The sequence below is a fragment of the Gavialis gangeticus genome, unplaced genomic scaffold (assembly GCF_001723915.1).
Source record: "Gavialis gangeticus isolate Ggan-Ray unplaced genomic scaffold, GavGan_comp1, whole genome shotgun sequence".
Classification (NCBI taxonomy): Eukaryota; Metazoa; Chordata; order Crocodylia; family Gavialidae; genus Gavialis; species Gavialis gangeticus.
The window spans coordinates 14149250-14169441 of NW_017729006.1; the positions used below are offsets into that span (position 1 = coordinate 14149250).

Sequence of the window (20192 nt, forward strand, 5' to 3'; positions counted from 1 at the left end):
CCTGTAGCCGCCAGTTGGTCTCCGCAATGCACGTTTCATGACGACTGCCTCGTCCACACACTGGCAGGATAGAAGAGATATTAATCGAGTCTGCTGGAGTATGCTAATTAGCATGCTCCAGCAGCCTCCGCATCATGTGTATTCAGTATCCCACACTTCAAAATGGTGGTGGGGGCACTTTAACTAAAGCTCATCAAACAAGGTTTAGCTAAAGTGCCCCCACTGCCATGTTGAAGCGTGGGATACTGACTATATGTGATGCTGCAGGCATGTTAATTAGAGCAGCTCCCCAAAGCTGCTCTAATTAAAGTGCCTCCCCACCCTGTAGCATGTGTAAAGATGTGCTTACATTTTCAATTAATCTCAGGTTACCCACAGGTGAGTACCTAGACAGAATGTGGAATCTCTATCCTAGACCTGACTAGATGAACCTTGGGTGGGATGATATAGTTGGTCCTGTTATAGGAGGTCCATCCTGATATAGGATGGTCCTGTTTGGTGCAGGGGGTTGGACTAGATAATCTCCTGAGGTAGCTCCCAAACCTAATTTTTGATTATTCTACTTGTTATACACACAAAAACCTGGAAGACTTCTTAGCTCTAATGTTTTCTTATTCTGTAGATTAAAATAAAAGATGATTAATAGTTGGGAAAGGTTTCAGAAATTTTATATTTTGTAAAAATTTTACATTGGTAGAGGATTTTTGAAAGGCTGCATATGTTAAAAAAGAGCTCAAAGAAAACTGTGACTGAAATGGTAAAATAAACAATTTCTAATGCTCCTCTAGTGCTTCCATATTCCCTTCCTTGTCTCCAGTGAGATCAGAAAGAGAGGAGCCTAAAGTTGACTGCCCTGCCATGATCATTTAATTTATTTGAGTTTTGTCTGAAAGCACACAATCAAGTTGTAAACTCCCCACTATTTTGAGCATGCTGATTATGTTGATTTGCTAAAAAGGTTGGATGTTAGCTGTCAGTTAGAATATTGTCAGCAAACAAAATATAAATAAATTATTTTTAAGACAGCTATTCCCTTCTCTGATAAAAATGGGCCAAATCATCAGCTGGTGAAAATTGGTTACCTTGATTTCACATTTACTCCAGTTAATAATCTAGGTAAGCATTAGAATCATCGAAAATTAGGGTTGGAAGAGACCTCAGGAGGTCATCTAGTCTAACTCCCTGCCCAAAGCAGGACCATCCTCAACTAGATTATCCCAGCTAAGGCTTTGTCTTGCTGGGTCTTAAATACCTCCAAGAATGGAGATTCCACATCCTGTCTGGATAGCCTGCCTATTCCAGTATTTTACTACCCCACCTAGTGGGAAAGTTTTTCCTAATATCTAACCTAAACTTCCCTTGCTGCAACTTGAGACCATTGCTCCTTGTTCTGTCGTCTGTCACGACTGAGAACAGTCCAGCTCCAGCTTCTTTGGAACCACTCTTCAGGTAGTTTAAGGCTGCTATTAAATTGCCCCTCAGTCTTTACTTTTCCAGACTAAATAAGCCAATTTCTCTCAGCCTTTCCTCAGAGGTCACGTGCCCTAGCCCCCTAACCATTTTTGTTGCCCTCTGCTGAACTCTGTCCAATTTGTTCACATCCTTTCTGTAGTGGGGGGACCAAAACTGGACACAGTACTCCAGATGTGGCCTCGCCAGTGGTAAATAGTGGGGAATAATTGTATGCCTTGAGCTGCCAGCAACACTGCTAGTAGTGCAGCCCAGTATCCCATTAGCCTTCATGGCAACAAGGGTACACTGCTGGCTCATATTCAGCTTATTGTCCACTGTAACCCCCAGGTCACTTTCTGTAGAGCTACTGCCCAGCCAGTCAGTCCTCACTCTCCATGGGCAACTGGTGCCACTTTAGTCAGGGGGGGCATGTCCCCCCCCCAGCAACCAGTCAGTGACCGGGGGGCCCCCAATCTCACCGACCAGTGCGGTGGGTCCCCCGTGGCCAATCTCACCGACTGGGGGTGTGGCCGCAACGCTTCTGGAAGTGGCTGCAGCGCTTCATCTGGCACTCCCACTCCCTGGCCAGTGCTTGCAGGGGGAGGGGGCACTAGTGCTCCCACCTGCCTCCCTTGCCCATTGCCTAAGCGGGGAGCACGGCCTGTCAGGGGGAGCCCCAGCACTCTCAGGGTGTGCACATGCACCTCCATGTACACCCTATGCATCGCCACTGTCACTCCAACAATTTCTCAGAAGTCTCTCATATTGTGCCCCATTCTGATATTCTCTAGGCCTATCTAAGAGCCTTGTTACACCTTATACTGTGAGCCATAGAAAGGTTGATGGGTATTAGTGCTAGCTTGACTTTAGAGCAGTTGCACATTCAAGCCAGCAGGTAAGAATCTCCTCCTCCCATTTGAGGATCCTCCCCTGCCCTCTCCCCCCCCTCCCCGGTATCTCCCCTGGTACCTCCCCTTCCCCTCAGGCATCCTTCCTTCTAACTCCTACCACCTATTTGTGGTTGTCTGTGTTGTCTGTCCCAGGGGAGCAGGCAGGGAAGGGTTAACCTGCCTGCCCAGTCACTGCCGCCCTTGCCACCAAGAGAGCAGCAGCGGTGGCAGCTGGGCAGGCAGGTTAACCCTTCCTTGCCTGCTTCACTGGGACAGGTAGTGTGGGCAGCCACAAGTAAGCTGGGAGGGAAGGGTGGCACTGAGCGGGGATCTGTTGTGCTAAGGAAGGCGAGGGGGCAGTGGGCCCAATCCGAGGCAGAGAGGGGGTGGGTGATATGTTTATACTAAGATGTAACTTAGAGTGGCTACACCTCAGTGTAACATGAGCTGGGTAACACAGGTCAGAGACAGCCCTGCCTTGGAGCAGTGTAGCTTTGAGCCACAATATATGAGTGCTTAAACCTAGTTTCAGGTGTTAATGTGCAGATAGCCCAGGTATTAAGAGCTCCAGCATCCACCCAAAATTACTGTGCAACAGGGCCCTTATGTCTCTCCTTTCTTCCTCTGCCTCATCCATTCCCTGTGTCATGAACATATTTGAATATCTGGCTGGCTCTTTTGCTCCCAGATTGCCTACACTGTTCCCCAACTGCTGACTTTGGCCGACTCTGATCCCACTCCCTGAGGGGTGCAAAATATGGAGCCCTTCCACATCTCAACCTCTAGTACATCAAAAATGTTCAATGCTGGCAGGTATCCTGTATCCTTACCTGATTTAGGATTTAGGACGCTAGTATTTAAAAAAAACCTGCTTTTTTCCCTAAAACCTGAGGTTAATGTAAGGGTTCAATTTATGCAACTTTTACAGTGGCCTGAACCTACAAACCCCTCCCTCACATCTGATACTTAATGTCATACATAGTCCCATTGAAGAAAATGTGAATCTCCATCTGGGTAAGGACTTGGGCCTAAATATAAAAAAGTAAAACCAACTTACTTATAATAGTCCTGCTTTGTTCTACCTAGTTACTTAAAACTACATGAGTGTTTTGGAAATTTTATACTGAAAGGAAACTCATTAGTTACCCTAAAATAACTGATCCTTTGCTAACCTAGAATCCACCCACTCTCTGAAAAACAGTGACAGTCCCTGAAAGCATCTAGAATACAGCTCATTGCTTGGATTGAGTTGTTTTAGCTCTGAAAGAGAGATTTGTTTTTAAATCTCCCAAGATATTTAAAGAAAATGTATTGAATACTCTGCTGAAATGCATGTTATTTTCTTGTGACTGCAAGTTAATAGTGTATGAAGAATTAAGTAAACTAATGGATGCATATTGCAGAATGTCTGAGGAAATTGCATAGCATTCTTCAAAATGTTTAAAACCACTGAAGCTCACTGAGGTTTATATGTAACCTTGCTTAATATAATGAAATGTAACCTTGATTAATATGAAGTACACTGACAAAATCCTCTGTGTGGCTCATAAAAGCTAATGGATTCTGAACTTAGAGCACTCTCTGAGGGAAAAGACTTGAATCTTTTGTGGATAACTCAATGAAAATGTCTGTCTAATATGCATTAATAGTTAAAAAACAGAAAGGATGGTTAGGTGTGTCATAAAGGGGTCAAATATTGTGGAAACTATTAAATGGACACTGTATCAATCAATGGCATATCCTCAACAAGAGTACATTTTAACTAGTTGTAGTTACTTTTGTAATGAAAAATTTAAGTGTTGATAATTCATTAAAATCTGAATGTTAATGTTCAGATGACCTGGTCAAAAATGAGTCTGCTAATACTCAGAACAGTACAAACTCATGGGAAAATGAAGACCCTGACCTGAAGAGCTTTTCAAGCTATAAGTACAGAGGGCTACAATAAAAAATATATGCAAATGTTTATATAGCTATTGCTTGTACAATAACATTGAAAACAATGCTTCTCAAAGGTAGATGAATTTTGATTGTTTGGCTTTGGAGATTTTAATTGCATATTCACTGTGGTTTCACTAGCAGAGATGGAAAGAGCAAAGATAGGAAAGATCTACAAACAATAAGGAAGGCAACAAGAGCAACAAATACATATCAACACCATACTGAAATAGCTGGAATTGTTTATCCCCAAAAGCAGAAGTATTAGGGGGATATTAACAGAGATTACACAAGGGATAGAGAAAGCTGGCTAGACTCTCCTTTTTATGACATCAAATCTGTGACCACAAAACACATGTTTATGAAATTAATGTGCATCACAATTGCAAAAATAAAATACTCTTTTACATGATTAGTGAACCTATTAAATTCATTAACACAGATGGTCATTGAACCAAATAGTCTGGTGGATAATTGTATGACCACTAATAACATTAGCAATTATTTAAGCTAAATTTATAAAAAGTAATCAAATTATATGCTTCAGGTCATAATCTGATTGCTTGTGGGAAACAGAAATAGATTTCTCTTCTCCAAAAAAAACTGTAAAAAATCAGTGCATACTTAGCTGAATACATCATGCTTTTTTTTTTTCATCATTCTCTGAAGCCTCAATTGTAATTAGGGGTTCTGGATAAGATGGACAAATAGACTGACCCAGTGTGGCAATGGCTTGTTTAAGCAATTTCAGTTGTCAAACTAATGCAGTTATCCAAATATATTGCTTCTGCAAAAGCCAGTTACAATGTATTCTGTCAAAATGAGATTTTTCTTCCCAGTAGCTTGTTTTGATTTCTGTTTGACAGTTTCAAATGTTGTGTGCACATGGGTGCATCTTTCTAGAAACAATATTTCTTCACGTAATAATTGTTTTGTCTCGAATTTGAGGCTCTAAAATTCTACCATCAAATGAAAAGGAGAAGGAGGGCTCCAGAATTGAAGAGAAGTAGACTGAAGTCAGCAACTGCTTTCAGCGTTCTGCGTAGTACTGCTGAGGTGAAGGCAGAGGAGATGGCATCTGCAGGCATGAGGCAGAGGAGTCAGTAGCCTAGAGAGCATGAAGTGCAGGGCCCCAAAGACAGGGGTTGTAGGATCACTGCGCTAAGAAGGAAGAGAAGACTGGTGGTGGCTGGTAACTCCCTTCTGTGGGGGAGAGAAGCACCAATTTGTCATCCAGATTTGGCAGTAGGATTAAGAAATTTGAAGCACAAGTGGTGTTCTTGTCAATTCTTTCTGTGGAAGGTAAAGGTCCAGGCAGAAACCATCATATCCTGGAAGTGAATGCATGACTGAGACAGTGGTGTTGACTTGAATGCTTTGGCTTCTCTCATGATGGGAGGATGTTCTTGGTAATAGGACTGCTATCAAGAGGTTGGATCCATCTGATAAGAATGGGAAAGAGCATCTTTGAGTGTTTTCTGGCCAACCTAGTAAGGAGAGCTTTAAGCTAGGTTCCACGGGGTATGGTATTCAAAACCCTCCAGCAACAGATCACACAGTCCAAGGGAAAGGACTCAAAGAAGCAACTTAACTCTGGGAAAAGGCCAGAGAGCTATGGGACTACAACAAGTGGCACAAAAGGCAAGCAAGTAGGTCAAAAGTCATCTGAAGCATGTATACAAATGTGAGATGTATGGGAAATAAACATGATGAGCTGGAAGCAGCAGCTAAAAAGAACTATGATCTGACTGGCGTCACAGAGACCTAGTGGAACAGCTCTTATGACTGAAGTGTCAACATTGAGAATTACACTCTGTTTGAGAAAGACAGGGTTGGGAGAAAAGATGGTGGTTTTGCCTTGTATGTCAAAAACACATACACTTGTTCCCTGGTTCAGGAGGAGGATGAGGGCAAAGGAGAATGCATTTGGGAGAAGATGAAAAGTGAAAAATACAGCACTGATATAATGGTGGGGATTTATTATAGGCCACCAAATCAGAAAGATGGGCTGGATGAGGCACTCTTCAAGCAGATGACAAATTACCAAAAAGCTATGGGATGGTTGTGACAGGGCCCAGCTACAATGGCCCCGGTAGCCATATGGCCCCTGCTCCTCAGGATACCCTGCCTTTTTAACCTTTCCTGCCATACCTTGTGTTTCTTATGGAGTATAGGGAGGCTGCCCCAGAGTCCCAAAGTGAGCCCCAAGTCCCCAACCAGCCAGGCTCAGTCTTGCTCTTTATATTACTAGACTGTGGCTGTCTTGGCCCTGTCAGTGCCTTGGGGCACCACCCACCTTTTGAGCTATATTCATGGCCTCTGTCCTCCCCCATAGCCACACTCATGCGTTGTGGATATTATTCTGACAACATTCTGGACCCTTCTATAGGGGCCTCTGCCTTCCTGGCTTTATTGCAGAATATTGTTATTCTGGTGCAGACCTCTGGCTTAGGTCTACTTCTTCTGGCTTGGCTTTCTTGGCCTCAGCTCTCTCTGAATCTTGGTCTCCAGGCCACTGGCTCCAGTCTTAAAATTTCATTCCAACCCCCTGGAGTCCCTGACCCAGCCTAGGCGGCTCATTGTCTGGCCCAGTCAATGTTCCCAGGTTAACTCAGCCCCCCTGGCAACTCTGGCCCAGAGCATGGCTGTCCATAGCCTAACCCAGCCCCTGGTGCCCCAGCCCAGGGAAGGCTGTTCATGGTTTATCAGCCTGTGACCCCTTTAACTGGGCTCAGCCCCCTGAGTCCCTGTTTCTGCAGGGCTGCTATTCTCAGCCTCTAAACGGTTTGGGCTTCAGGTCCATGCAGCCCACTGGGTCCTAAACCCTTGAAGACTCTATACCAGGCTCCCATTGGGTATGCCATCGGCCTCCTGTATGTCCCTTTTAGCTATACTCAGTCCTCCAGTATCAACTTAAACACAACACAAATACAGGCAAATGCTTCCAAACAAAAAGTCTTTCTCCCTTTGAGCTCTCACTTACCAACTTGCATGGGTGGCTTGGAAGCTTTCCAGGCTGTCTCTTTTAGCCCCTCTCCCACTGGATCTCTGCAGCTTGCAGGGCCAGACTGCCTGCCTGGCTTCTGACACTGGGCTTATATGTCCTGGACCACTGTCCCTTTTGACCAGGTGACTCCCTAGTCGAGCACAGGGGTTTCCTGTTGTGCGTAATAGTCAGTCTGCCCTTCCCTACTGCACATCTGGAAGGACAGTGAAGCCATACATAAAATGTCAAGCCAGTTCCTAACTTGTGTGGACAACAACTTTCTGTTTCAGAAGGTGGAGGATACAACTAGGGGATCACCTTTCTTGGATCTTTTCCTGACCAACCGGAAAGACCTGGTAGAGGATGTGAAAGGGGTGAGTAACTTGAGAGAAAGTGAATATGATATGATAGAATTTTAGATCCTGACACAGGGAAAGCATGAGGTCAGCAAAATTAGGATGCTAGACTTCAAAAAGGCAAATTTCATCTAACTCAAGGATTCAATAGGCACAGTGCCATTGGAAGATAGACTGAAGAATAAAAGCACCCATGAGGGTTGAGAACTTCTAAAGAGCACAGCATTGGAAGGCCAAGAAACTGTCCCAACATGGCAGAAGCAGAAGAATGGCAAGAGATTGATATATCTGTACAAGGAGCTTCTAAAATGCCTCAAATGCAAAAGGAAAGCATGCACAGTGGGCTAATGGGCAGGTCACCAAGGAAGTGTACCAGGAAATAGAAGAACATGCAGAGACAAAATCAGGAAGGCAAAGACAAAGAATGAGCTGCACCTGGTGAAGGAGGTTAAGAACAACACAGGTTCTATAAGTATGTTGGCTGGAAAAGAAGAATGAAGGAAGCTGTTGGTCCACTGTTAACAATTCAGGGGGAACTCCTAACAGAAGATAAAGTTGGCAGAACTACTCGACAGCTACTTTGCCTCAGTCTTCACAAAAAAATTGAGCTGCAGCTAGATACCTAATAAGGAATATCTGAATAGGGAAGGAGGCAAGATGAGGGACGAGATAACAAAAGAGATGGTCAGCAAGCTTTTGATAGGTCTGAAAGAATTTAAGTTATGCATGGCTGGATGAACTTCATCCCAGGGTACTGAAAGAACTGGCAGAGGAGATCTTGGAGCCCTTGCAAATGATCTTCATGAAGTTGTGGGAGATGGACGAGGTTCCAGAGGACTGGAAAAGGGCCAGCATAGTGCCCCCCTTTTAAAAAGGCAAAAAGGTGAATCCAGGGAAATACAGACCAGTTAGCTTCACCTCAATATCTGAGAAGTTACTGGAGCATATCCTAAGGAAGGCCATGTGCAAGCATATGGAGGAGGAAAAGCTGATCACAAGCAGCCAGCATGGTTTTATAAAGAATCACATCAAACAAACTTGATCTCCTTTGACAAAGTAACTAATTGGGTGGATGAAGGGAATGCTGTTGGATGTAGTGTACTGGACTTCAGTAAGGCTCTTGACACAGTCCCACACATCCTTCTCATAAACAAATTGGAGAAATGTGGGCTCAGCGAACTTCTTGTAGGTGGATAGATAACTGACTCGATAGCCTCAAGCAAAGGCTTAGGAAGAATAATCAAAAACACGTATATTAAATGAGTGACGCCTGGCTCAATGGAAACACTCTGGAAAAGGATTTAGGAGTCTTGGTAGATCACAGACCGAATATGAATCTGCAGTGTGGTGCAGCCTCACAAAAGGTGAATGTGGTTTTGGGATTCATCAATAGATGTATTAGGTGCAAGATGCAGGAGGTGATGGTGCCTCTGTTCAACACTAGTTAAGCCTCACCTGCAGTATTGTATGCAGTTCTGGACTCCACATTTTTAAAAGGACACAGAGGCATTAGAGAGGGTTTAGAGGTGGACAAGAAGGATGATAAAAGGCTTGTAAAGCAAATCATATGAAGAGAGGCTGAAGGAGGTAGACATCTGTAGCTTGTGGAAAAGGTACTTAAGAGGTAACATGATTATAGAAAAGCTTTGGCTGAGATGATCTAGTTGGGGCTGGTCCTTCTTTGAGGAGTGGGTTGGACTAGATGACCTCCTAAGGTCCCTTCCAACCCTAATTTTCTACGATTCTATGTCAAGGTGTTTTTATGCTTCCATCAGAGGCATTGGGCATTGGCTACAGCAAAGACTGGAGATTTTGACTTGGAAATAGCCATGCTCCTGCTGGGACCAAAGCTGGAGGTTCCTGGCTGGAAGGTCTTACTGGGAGGTGATATTGCATTTCTATTTGGCACTGGTTAGGTCTACTCAGGTTAGACTGATTGCCATATTTGGGGTCAGGAAGGAATTTCACCTCGTGATCAAATTGGTAAGGACTGTGGGATTTTTTGTCTTAATCTGTAATGGGGGTTATGGCCCTCTACCTGGGATCTCTTGAGCATTGACAACCTTTTATAGAAGCCAGACATTGGTTGTCATGGTTCCCCTGTGAGAATCATCAATAGAAGCATTAGGTGAAGATGCAGGAGGCGATAGTGCCTCTCTATTCAGCACTGGTCAGGCCTCATCTGGAGTATTGTGTTTAGTACTAGATTCCACATTTTTAAAAGGATGTGGAGAAATTAGAGAGGGTTTAGAGATGGGCAACAAAGAGATAAAGGGTTTGGAAGGCAAGTCATATGAAAAGAGGGTGAAGGAGTTACGCATGTTCAATTTGTGGAAATGGTGCTTAACGGGGGACATGATAACATTCTAGGGATGATCCTGCCTCAGGCAGGGGCTTGGACTAGGTGACCTCTGGAGGTCTTTTCTAGCACTAATTCTCTATGTTTCTATGATTATGATTCTGTGATTTCCATCAGTTGAAGATGTTTATTTTAGCTGTTTTTTAAAAATAAACTTGAATTTTAGAACCTGTGGTTTTATCAAAATCAACATCTATTTGATTTTGTTGTTCTAGGTCACTAGGATGCATTTTATACGAGATGTGCTGTATGGGTCATGCATTTACTGGACACAATTTTTTGTCCATTGTGCTAAAAATTGTAGAAGGTGACACACCTTCTCTTCCTGACAAATACCCAAGTAAACTGAATGCAGTTCTGAACAGGTATGGGGTTTTTTTTTTTGGTTTAATGTAAGTGCTTAATTAATTTGGAAAATAACTGAATTAGCTTTTTTTATTTTTTTTAATATTTCAGCATGCTAAACAAGAATCCTTTATTGAGACCGTCAGCAGCAGAAATTCTAAAAGTCTCCTACATTGATGAACAATTACAGGTATTTCAAAAAGCAATAGACATACATTTTAGATATGCATATGTATGTTGAAAATGTGCTGAGGAAGAAGAAAATGTGTGAAAAAGATGAGTTCCTAGTGCACTTGTACACGTTACAAAATTGGCCTTTTTAAGTTTAATTGCATCACAGTTTATACCTGCGGCAGTGTATTACAATTCAATTTTATCACACTGTGCATGTGCAGTGGCGTATTTTGATTTAAATGACTTTGTTACATAGCAAAGTAAAACACATCCAATGTATTTTAGTTTGCTGCGTAACGAATTGCAACAATACATCCGAAGAAGGCGGTGGGGATGGTGTACAGGGCACTGGAAGCCCAGGTGTACTTGGGGAAGCTCAGGCTTGGTGGGCTTCCAGCACTCCATGCACTATCCCCACCTTGTTCTCTGGCTGCCAGCACCCCAACCCCTGTCCTGCTGCCTTTCTGCAATGCCTCAGGGGCAAGCCAGTCTGTTCCCAGGTGGTTCCAGCTGGCAGGAAGGTGGTAGAGACAGTGCATGGGGCGCTGAAAGCCTGCCAAGTCCAAGCTTCCCCGAGCACAGCTGGGCTTCCAGTGCCCCGTGAACCTTTGTATCAGGCTAGGTGCTGCCTGCAAGCTGGCAGAGCACCCACACAGCTAGCACCCCACCAGGGCAGCCATGGGGAGCACAGCTGTGGAGGGAGGGACTGGGCCCTCTTCCATGACCCCAGGACAGCTTGCGCAGACAGGTTACACCAGAAAAGAAAAAAACACTGGGGGTCCGATCCCTTTTTTTTTTTTCCCTTGCCTCCACAGAGCCTGCCTGCCTGTCCCGCAACTGGGGGTTGAGCTGCTGGCAGTTGCTGAGCTGCAGGGAGACCTAGTCATTCCCTCCATGGCAGTGGCACCCCTCCAGGTGGCACCTGCCCACTAGCAGCCCACCCAGGCAGCCCCAAGGGGTGCCTCCACTGCAGAAGAAAGGACTGGGGACTGCACAGCTCAGGGGCTGCTCAGTCTACCGGCAGCTTGCCCCTTGGTTGCATGAGATGTGGGCAGGCTCTGAGGGAAAAAAAAAAGAAGAAAGGATCAGGCCCCTCACTCTTTTGTTTTTTTGTTTTTTTTGCCAGCAGACCCTGCCTGTGTGAGCTGCTGCCAGGTCTCACAGCCCCTGAGCCGCAGGGGTGGTGCCCGGTCCTTCCCTCCTCAGCAGCAGCGGCCCTTGGGGCTGCCCGGGCAGGTTACTAGTGGGCAGGTGCTGCCTGGGGTGGGTGTCGTCACTGCACGAGGGAAAATTGAGCCCGCCTGTAGCTTAGGGCCTGCACTGTCGCAATTAAAAACCCACCGTTTAATTTAATTTAAACCCCCATCATGTGTACTAGCACCCCTATAGGCACAAGCCTCTCCAGGTAAAGAGGAGGTGAAAATGAAAGTCTTTGTCACTTTCTGAACTGAGAGGACTCAGTTTGAAATTTTAAAAGCCATAAAAAGAGCAGACATTTGTACAATGCAGACTAGTGGATTAACAGTGGGTGGGTAAAAGAAATCCAGGGACTAGGGTGGTTTGCTTCATTGGTAATGAAAACACATTCTAGAAAACAGCTTGCTCTTTGGCTCCTTGTTTTTCTAGAGTATATATTACTGATAAATTGTTATATCATTTTAACTGACTCTTGGACCATAAATGAAGCTGCTGGATCATTATAATACTATTACTTGTCAATATTCTATTTTATTTTCTTTCAGAATTTCAAATGCAAATTCACAGATATAACTATGAAGGACAAGACACTTAATTGTCAGAAGGAAGCTGCTCACATTGTTGATGCTGTGTAATTATTGCTTTGTTTTTCTTCGTAATAGTACAAAAAATGGGAGCATTGCTAAAGACATTAATGTCTGAATTTAAACATTTAATTTAAACTAATTGAACCATACTTTTAAAAGGGATTTTTACTCAAAAAGTGTATATGCTGTCAAGTGTATTTGTAAAGGATTTTGAGATCTAAGTATTTTTATTATTCTTTTACGTGGAAAGTATAGAAGTTCCCATAATGGCTGTATTCCCATTCCCATATTGGCAGGTGCAAATTTGTTACCTACAGGTATTTGCTCATGCAAATATAATACTTGTTGACGTGGTTAAATTATTCCCACTCATAGAAACAAGTTAATGCACATTTTTTTGGTAATCTTATTCCAGCTTCTTCATTAGCTATGCAGTTATATTTAGATTTGACATTCCACTTTGCTTTTTACTATTCCACTTTTCTTTTAAAAAGCCGCTTCATTCCAGATCAGAGCTAGCAATATCTCAATTGTTAGGAGATCTGCCATCCATTACTCTCTTTTTTTCTTGCCTTGCCTGGATCTTAATTAGCAATTTCAGATTTCTCTGAGAGCTTAGATGATAATCAGTAGAGAGATGTAAGTTAGGGCACAGACAGAAGTGATATTTGTGTGCAATCTGGGCCCTGAAAGTACTCTACAGCTGTGACCTAACACACGTGCAAAGCTGCAGAGCAATTCTAAAATAGCCAGTTGTGTGAAAAATGAACCCTCATTCAATCAGGCAAGATATTAAGGCACTCTACTTTAACGTGCCTTAGGGAACTTGAGGGTGAATTTTTCATGCAGAAGTAGGGCTGGGCCGATGCAGGCAGCAGCTCAGCTCCACCCCTGGTGTTGTCAGCAGAGAAGGGAGTAAAGGGAGCAGCAGCAGCTGCTATGAGCTAGGGGGTGGGGTGTGAAACAGAGCCCCTTGCCTCATGACACACACCAGCTACCCCAGCTGGGGTATTGTGGAGAGCTGGGAGGTGGGCCTCCAAAGTAAGGGGACTCCATTTCACCCTGCTTCCATCCTCCCCCCAGCTCCAGGTGGGCCTCTTGAGAGCGGCAATAGCCAAATTATCATCACATTTTAGAACTTTACCTTTGAAACCTCTCAAATCTTTCTGAGTCAGCCTCAAGTGATGGGCCTCTTGAGGCTGCCCCTGATTCCATAAGAAATCTGTCCATGATTTCCATAAGAAAATAGAGCCATCCATAGAAAACCAAGAAACACTGAGCTTGTTTCAAGATCCATATTGGAATGAAGCTAAATACAAATGGTGATGCTGTACAGAGAGAGCAGAACAGTGCCACCTGGGGTGTAAGTGGGGGCACTGCTTAGAGCCCTATACTCAGGGCTTTCTGGTCCATGGGAGTTCTATAATTTTTTCTCCCCTCCCACCCTAGCCAAATGCTGCCTGCATGTCCCAGCCATCACCTGCCTATTCATTGGTCACCCTGAGCAATACTGTAGTTTAGATTATCCCTTGCAGAAGCTACAGCCAGCTTGTTTTCTACTTGAGATGTTTTTTCACTGTGGGTCAAGCTCAGTCTAACTTTGTTTTCTAGTAAAGTTTAAGTACTTAAACGAGTATAAACCTCTACAAATTCAATCTCATTTTGAAAGAAAAAAAATGCCTTTGTTTCCCAGAGGTTCTTAAGTTCTGGTACAATGCATAAAAATATGCCCAAATTATTGTGGTAATTCTTTCAGGGTTCATTCCAGCCCTATTAATAATTGAAATCTTCTTGTCTTTTTCCTTAGTGTTATATATTTCCTAGTACCATTTATATCCTTCTAATATTTTTCTTTGGGTTCAATATTGTAGAAACATGGTGAAAGCTGCTCTCCTCACAAACATCCTGATATTTCTGAGAAAATAGTCTGCAAAAAGCTATGAATTTTTTGAGAAACAAAATTAAACTTGTGGATGATCGTGCATTAGATAAATGAAGACATAGCAGCTACATCTTGAATTTTGAAAACAAGAATACCTACTTGAAATGTATACACACATTTCAGTATTGCAAATCCTGAGGATATGTATATATGATTACCAAACTACTACAGAATTGCAGTTTCATTTTTATAATAATTGTAGGCTGTAAAATGAAGTCTGGAATCAATATACTTTTCAGTTAGGAGATCTATACAGTATCAGAGATTGATTTTTTTGTTTTTTTGTTTACAAATACAAAGGAAGTTCTGGAATAGGTATGCCCATAGTTCTTCTTTTAGTATTCATGGATAAATTTAAGGAGACCATAAAGTCATTAAAAAATCACTGCTATTCTGTGTGACCAAGTGAATGGTGACAAGCAGCATAAAAACGAAGTACATGACTATTAAAAATCCTGTGAAAAGTACATCAATATTTTTATTTTTCTATCCATGTTTAAAATTGAGCATTAAAAATTACAGTTTTCAGAGCTTTACTAGTTGCTTGTGATTTAAACTGAAGAGCAGAATTTATGCTTTTGATATAGTTAATAATAAGTCAGAAGACAATTTTTTGCCAGTCTGCTTCTGTTTATTTTCCTAAAACATTGTGTTCCTCTTTGTCCATTTTCTTCTGCATTATCTAAAATGTCTTGTGTAAAATGTTTTAGGTTTAAAGGTCTGAGTTTATATAACTCAACAGTGAAAAGAATTCTGATATAAAACTATTATAATGTAAACAAAGCTCTGGTTAGATTGTTATATTAGCTGTGACTTCCTAATTATTGCTTTTAAAATGTCTACTTTTTTCAGTAACAAATGTATGTGAGTTTTATATATTGTTGTTTATATCTTTGTATAAATGCAAGCTTGCATGCACTTATTTTTAGGCAGAAAAAAGTCCATTTGCAAACTCTGCGGGAGCTGTCTGAGGTACAGAAAATGACTCCACGGGAACGAATGAGGCTGAGGAAATTAAATGCTGCAGATGAGAAAGCAAGGAAGCTTAAGTAAGATGCATGACATAAACATGTTCTCCCCATGCATTCCTTCACTGTTAATAATTTACCAAGAGAGTACAAAATAAAAAAAGTCACCCCTGTTGCTTCTAAGCAGATCCTTCAGCTACTGAGGGGTGAACGATATGTTAGTTACATTATTATTATTGCTCAAGTAGGGAGAAAAGTTGGAAAGTTAACCCCAAACTGCATTTCAGATACCAGCTTTTTTACTAGATCCATATGCAAGAAATCTTCATATTCTTTTTCTATGAAACTTTTTTTATAACCGGCTCATTAAATAATCACTCTAGAAGTTATCCATTTAGCTGTGATCAAAGTTCTAGCTTTTGAGGAAGCTGTCAATTATTTTGTCATCTGAGACTTGCCTACACTGGTAGGGGAGATGTTGTTGCCATGATGGTCTAAGAAATATACGAGGCAGAGGTTTTTTTTTTTTTGCTTATGTCTTTTATTGGAACAACTGTATAGCTGGGAGAAGTGTTAGACCTCTGGGGTGGAAGGCAATTTGGACAAATAAAAGATACCACCAAAAAATTCCTTGTTTCTACAGAGGTAGAAATTAATAGCCCTGGAAGATCAGATGTGATGAGATAGACTAATTAAGCAATCAAATGCAATGGTGATGGGTGTGGCTTACAATTCTTACCATACTTTGTTTTCCCTGAGAAATAAGAGAGATTGTAATGGGGAGAACAGTATATACTCTTTGTGGGAACAGTATGTGGAAGTCCAAGCTTCGTTATCAAGACTCCACCACAGAATAAAAAGAAATGTATTATATTGCTGATCCAGGTTTGTTTTTTCCAATGAAAACTTTTGAACTCTTTAGTTAATATGAAAGAAAACCAATAGAAAAACCACCTTCTATGATGGGTAACTCATTTTGAGATTCTATGGGGCACTCATTTAAAAATTCTCTTCAAGCAGTTTCTCAAAGTTCAGTTTATGTTAATAAATATATTTTATTTGCAAAATTTAAGGGAGCAGTTAATTGTTCATGTCTATTAGGATCAAAACATTAATACTACCATGCCAAAGCAAGCATTCATTTCAATTTAGCAATAACATCCTATTACAATAAAAACTACAAATATGTAAAGAAGCTGTGGGTTGATGTCCCCATAGAAAAAAAATAGTTATCAGCATGTGTGTTTGACAAAGATCAAATTTAACAATAGGGGTTAAAAATTACAGCTGGGTTTGGAGGCACTAATTATTTTTATATGGACATTTATCCTCATCCCAATAGAAATTATTCTCATTGGAATGACAGCCACTGTTGAAAAGCTATTGGAATTTCACACTTCTGATATTATTTGTGGGTGGTGTTTGAAATTTTGAATAATGTGCTTAACTAGGACAGGCCAAGATGCAAATTTATGGGAAAATTTATAAATAATAGGTTAGCAAAACCACCAAGCTTTTTATAGTTTTGAGTTAGGCAGTAATACCAAATGGTCAGATTTTAGCTTGGTTGTTCATGGAATTTTCCTTTCCATCAGAAAAAATAAGTATATCTGTTCTGTAATATAAAAGTGATAAATCTATGTCCATATTCATCTTTGAGATATGTTTCTTGCAGACAGCAGAGCAGGGGTGGGCAATTGTTTTGGGTAGAGGGCTGTCTATTGAGGTTTGGTGAGCTGTCAAGGGCCACATGGGTAGCCCCACCCCTTGAAGTGTTGCTCCATTCCCTGGTCACCATCTTGGGACCAGAAGTTCCAGCCCTAACCCCTGACCTTTACCACCAGAAGTCCCTCCCCTCACCCCTTGGAAATACTCCTTTTGGGAGGGCGGGTTGCCATCTTAGAATCAGAAAAGAAACAAGATGTCAAACATCTTGTACTGTAACATATTTTACTTATTTCAAAAAATACTTTTTCATGATTTGGGTTTGTGTAATGTATATAGAAGTGGTTGCATTATAACTCAAAAATAAATTCTTAGCCTTGTATATTGTGGGGGGGGATGTATGGTGGGGGCATGTGGGGCAGGAGTGGGGAACTTGTGAGGGGTTGTGGCTGTGTGTATGAGGGGCATAGGGTATGTTAGGGGTGTATATGTGGGGTGTTGTGGGGGTAGGGTGTGGGTGTGTGGCATATGGATGGTGTGGGGACCCCCCCCCTTGCCAATATCCCCTCATGGCGCAGCAGCAGCTGGCAATGGTGCTTAGGGCACTGGTGCCCGATGGGGTGCAGCTCTGGCCAGCGCTGCACATGGTGGTAAGAGGCAGAGCCTCCTGTGGGTAGCCTATCACCAGTGTTCCCCACCATGCATGCGCACTGGCACAGCACAGGAGGGAAGCCCCAGGTGCTAGAGCCAGCTGCCTTCTCTCCTGGGGCTGTGCAGTATGGGAGGGAAGCCCCAGGTGTCTTCCCCTGGTATGTGGGGAAGGCAGCTAGCTCCAGCACTATCTCTGATTTCCTGAATCAGCAACTTCAAGTGATCCCTTGTGGGTCACATCTGCTTAGTTAACCCTTCCTGAGAGAATGTTTAGAATTTTCAAACTATGCCTGAGTTTCCCCAGGGCAGAAGCATCCCAGGAACACATGGTGGAAAATAAAGTTCACATTATTTAAATTGTTCTGAAGAAATAAAGCTGGCAAAGGTTTGCTAAGGAAATCACGTGTCACCTCTAGATTACTGTATACAAATTGTGAAAATAAATATAATAAATTCAATAAATAAGAACTAAATACTGTCTGTAAGTGCATCCAAACAACACCTGTAGGGATGACAGCCCTATTCCTGCTTGAACATTTGGCCCTACTGCAGTTGATTTTTAAATTCCAGATATTTGTAATGCAGATGGTTGAATACATATACTTTGTATTTGCAGACAGCTGGCAGAAGAAAAATATCAAGAAAACTTAAAAAGAATGCAAGAACTGAGATCCCGTAATTTTCAACAATTGAGTATAAATGTGCTTCATGTAAGTGATGTTATGATGTTTTAGACCCACCTGCTCAAACCAAGTATTTTTCAGTTTCTCTCGCACTTGCAGAACCATCAGCTAAATCCTGCTCCCTGATAAATAGTTTGGTCGTGCTTTGAAATCTAGAAGACTTAGCTGAAATGGGTTCCATTTTGGAAAAAGTTTCTTCAGTAGCACAAATAAGCTTCAACAAATGTCTTTAACTGGCCTAATCAGACAAGGTTCTTTGGGTAAATCCGATATTTTTTATTAGACGAAGTCAAATAGTTGGGAAAATTTTTCTTTGCAAGCTTTCAGGCACAAACACCCTTCATCAGACTGAGGAAGCGTCTGCAAATGGTCTCTGCTCTTCCTGGATGGAATGGTAAAGCAGCCAGATGCCAGTACTATGCAAAAAAGCCAGTCAGTTAAAATGTAAATTGAGGTGATTGATAGGTGAAAGAGGGGAGGAGGGGGGAAGGGAGAATGAATATAGCTGTAATCAAAGGATCAGAGATGGGAGGAGAAGGGGGAAGGGAATGAGAATTAATTGGCCTACTGGCTTTTTTTTTACCGTAACTCATTCTTACCCACTGAAATTTTGAACCTATTCTCTGTATCTACTCCAGCCCCAAATGGAGCCATCGTTCAAAATAAATTAATTTCCAGGAGAGTCTTAAGATGATAATTCCTCAAATATCATATTGGCTAGGGACAGACATTGCACATAAACCTGTATAAGTGATTGGAAACTGGTTTAAACCTGTAACAGAACAGAAGTTCAGTGCTCATAGACCAGTTTTAGAATGGCTGAAATGGTTTATGATCACCTGAATGGATGTAGTATCAAACTTAACTGATTTAAGTTAAATCGGTTTATCAAACTTCTGCTCCAGATCCCCTCCCAACACAAGTTACATCTTGGTCCCCAGGCATCCCAGGATGCACTAACCCACCCATCCCCCCTTGCAGGTTGGGTGACCTAGCCTGTACTTCAGTTTGTTTGCTCCAGCTGTGCCAGGTGGCCCTGCCCTTGGATGCCAGAGAGCTGAGGCTCTCCCTAGCCCTGTCCGCAGTGGCACGGCGGTGCCACGGAGGTGGTTGAGGGGGGGAAAGGACCCCCACCCTGGTCCTGGCTCCCCCCAGCCAGGGTCTGCACAGCAGGTGGGAGGAAAATTCCTGAGGCAGGGGCTTTCTCTCTTGCAGTGCTGCTCCCCCCGGCAAATGCCCCAGCTTAGAGAAAGCTGTGTAGATTGAGTCAATTCTGCCTTGGGCTTTTTGACTGTCTGTACCTAGTCATTGTGATGGGATTGTTGCTTCCTTTTATTTATTTAGCTAAGATGATTACTTTGGACTTTCCATCCAGCTTTTAGTAAGAAAGAAATGTTGGTGTTCCTCCCCCCAAAAAAATTTCATTTGGTCTTAAGATATCTGCAAGAAAAAAAATAGATCCTGCACTTGTGTTACAGCTTATCAGAGAAGCAGTGAAACAGTCTGAAACAATGCCTTCTTGTTTAGAGCTTTATAGCTCTATTCTGGCCTGGTTGTTTCATTTTGGTATCCTACTGTCTCTGCTGAAATAGTTAATTTTAATGTGTCCTCATGAAATATCAGTGACTTTCGATCAGTTTTTTTTAAAAGTCTTGTTACAAAGAACGGCTGCTTATCATAAGTGCCCAGCACTTGTATGTATCAGAGTATCTGTCACATTGCAGCCAAACTGAGAGCTTCTAATCATTTACATTATCAATGTTGCTTCAATTAAGGAATGTGATGAACAGACTTCAGAGCCTTTGATTCATTCTCAGCCAGTCACTGCACTGGACTATGTATCCATAGGACATGATGAACCAACTGAAAATGAGGCCCCAAACAGACTTTGTATGTCTGAACCTGTGGACCATGGTAAGAATTTGAAAATTTTTGTTGAGCCAATTAGTTTCTATTTAAAATCTCCTAATATTAAACTATACCCTTGTTAACTGGTGGC

General features: G+C 42.2%; 1 protein-coding gene across 2 annotated transcripts in view; it reads left to right on the forward strand.

Moving 5' to 3' along the window:
- The window catches only part of NEK11 (NIMA related kinase 11), a 223175-nt gene that overhangs the window by 124207 nt on the left and 78776 nt on the right, over window positions 1-20192 (forward strand). For both annotated transcript variants that reach the window (XM_019508841.1, XM_019508840.1), the window contains exons 7-12: window positions 10197-10346; window positions 10438-10516; window positions 12243-12328; window positions 15156-15275; window positions 18127-18220; window positions 19969-20107. In XM_019508841.1, coding sequence (XP_019364386.1) covers window positions 10197-10346; window positions 10438-10516; window positions 12243-12328; window positions 15156-15275; window positions 18127-18220; window positions 19969-20107 — 668 coding nt within the window. The remainder of the gene's footprint in view (window positions 1-10196; window positions 10347-10437; window positions 10517-12242; window positions 12329-15155; window positions 15276-18126; window positions 18221-19968; window positions 20108-20192) is intronic.